The sequence below is a fragment of the Etheostoma spectabile genome, chromosome 9, assembly GCF_008692095.1.
Source record: "Etheostoma spectabile isolate EspeVRDwgs_2016 chromosome 9, UIUC_Espe_1.0, whole genome shotgun sequence".
NCBI lineage: Eukaryota > Metazoa > Chordata > Actinopteri > Perciformes > Percidae > Etheostoma > Etheostoma spectabile.
This window is the reverse complement of record NC_045741.1, coordinates 22,247,061-22,247,926: the sequence shown is the minus strand read 5'-3', so window position 1 is coordinate 22,247,926 and position 866 is coordinate 22,247,061. Positions and strand designations below refer to the sequence as shown.

The 866-nt window shown below is 38.1% G+C and overlaps 1 protein-coding gene across 1 annotated transcript in view; it reads right to left on the bottom strand.

Annotated features, from left to right (window-relative positions):
• Positions 1–408, bottom strand: part of ttc39a (tetratricopeptide repeat domain 39A) — a 31,389-nt gene extending 30,981 nt beyond the window's left edge. The window contains exon 1 of the mRNA XM_032524791.1: positions 203–408. Coding sequence (XP_032380682.1) covers positions 203–255 — 53 coding nt within the window. The 5' untranslated portion in view covers positions 256–408. The remainder of the gene's footprint in view (positions 1–202) is intronic.
• Positions 409–866: the final 458 nt, after the last annotated feature.

Here is an 866-nt window from a genome sequence, read left to right as displayed (position 1 = left end):
GTGTGTGTGTGTGTGTGTGTGTGTGTGTGTGTGTGTGTGTGTGTGTGTGTGTCCCTCAACAACAATCTCAATCTGATGACAAGATAACGTTATACTTATAAAGTGCGATTCAATTGTCACGGTTGTTCTCACTATGAAAACAGACATGCACCGACAGGACCAGGACCTGCACAGATTTTCCAAAGTTTTTCCTTCTACTCACTTTTTGCTTTCATTTTTCTTCACGCTGCGTCTCCAGTTGGTGATAAAACTCATTCCACAGATCCGGTGAAACGGCAAAATATTCCGGACAGAGCAGGTTTACACAGACACACGGCTCACACTGAGTTCACACCGACACAAATGGAAGAACACCAGCTACTGTGCAGCTTTCTCCTTCCTGACGTAGAAAGGTGTGTTGCTGTCATCGCCGGAATAATGACATTTTCATTTAAACGCACCGAGGCACTGCAATGTAGCTGCAGCTGCTGGTTTCATGGTCCTAAAGCCCTCCCCGTTATGAGGTTACACACGCAGTTACCACTCTATGTACACACAGTATATACTTATATATTACACAGACTAACAGGTAGATATGTATAACAGGTAGATAAATACATAAAGCAAGTATATAAATATAAAGGTCAAAATATATGATTTACATTTTTCACCATAAGCCCTATAATAAGTATAAAATAAAATATTTTATCTATATTCTAAAATACTATATTTACTGTATTTGCATTAAAGTGCCCAGAAAAAAATGAAATTTTGAAATTTTTTGTTGTAATGAGACTGTTTTAACCGCTGTTTGATTGCCATTTCCAATGTCCATTCCAAGAATGGGCTTTTTGGGATCAATCACTTTAGCAAAAATGATGAGTATA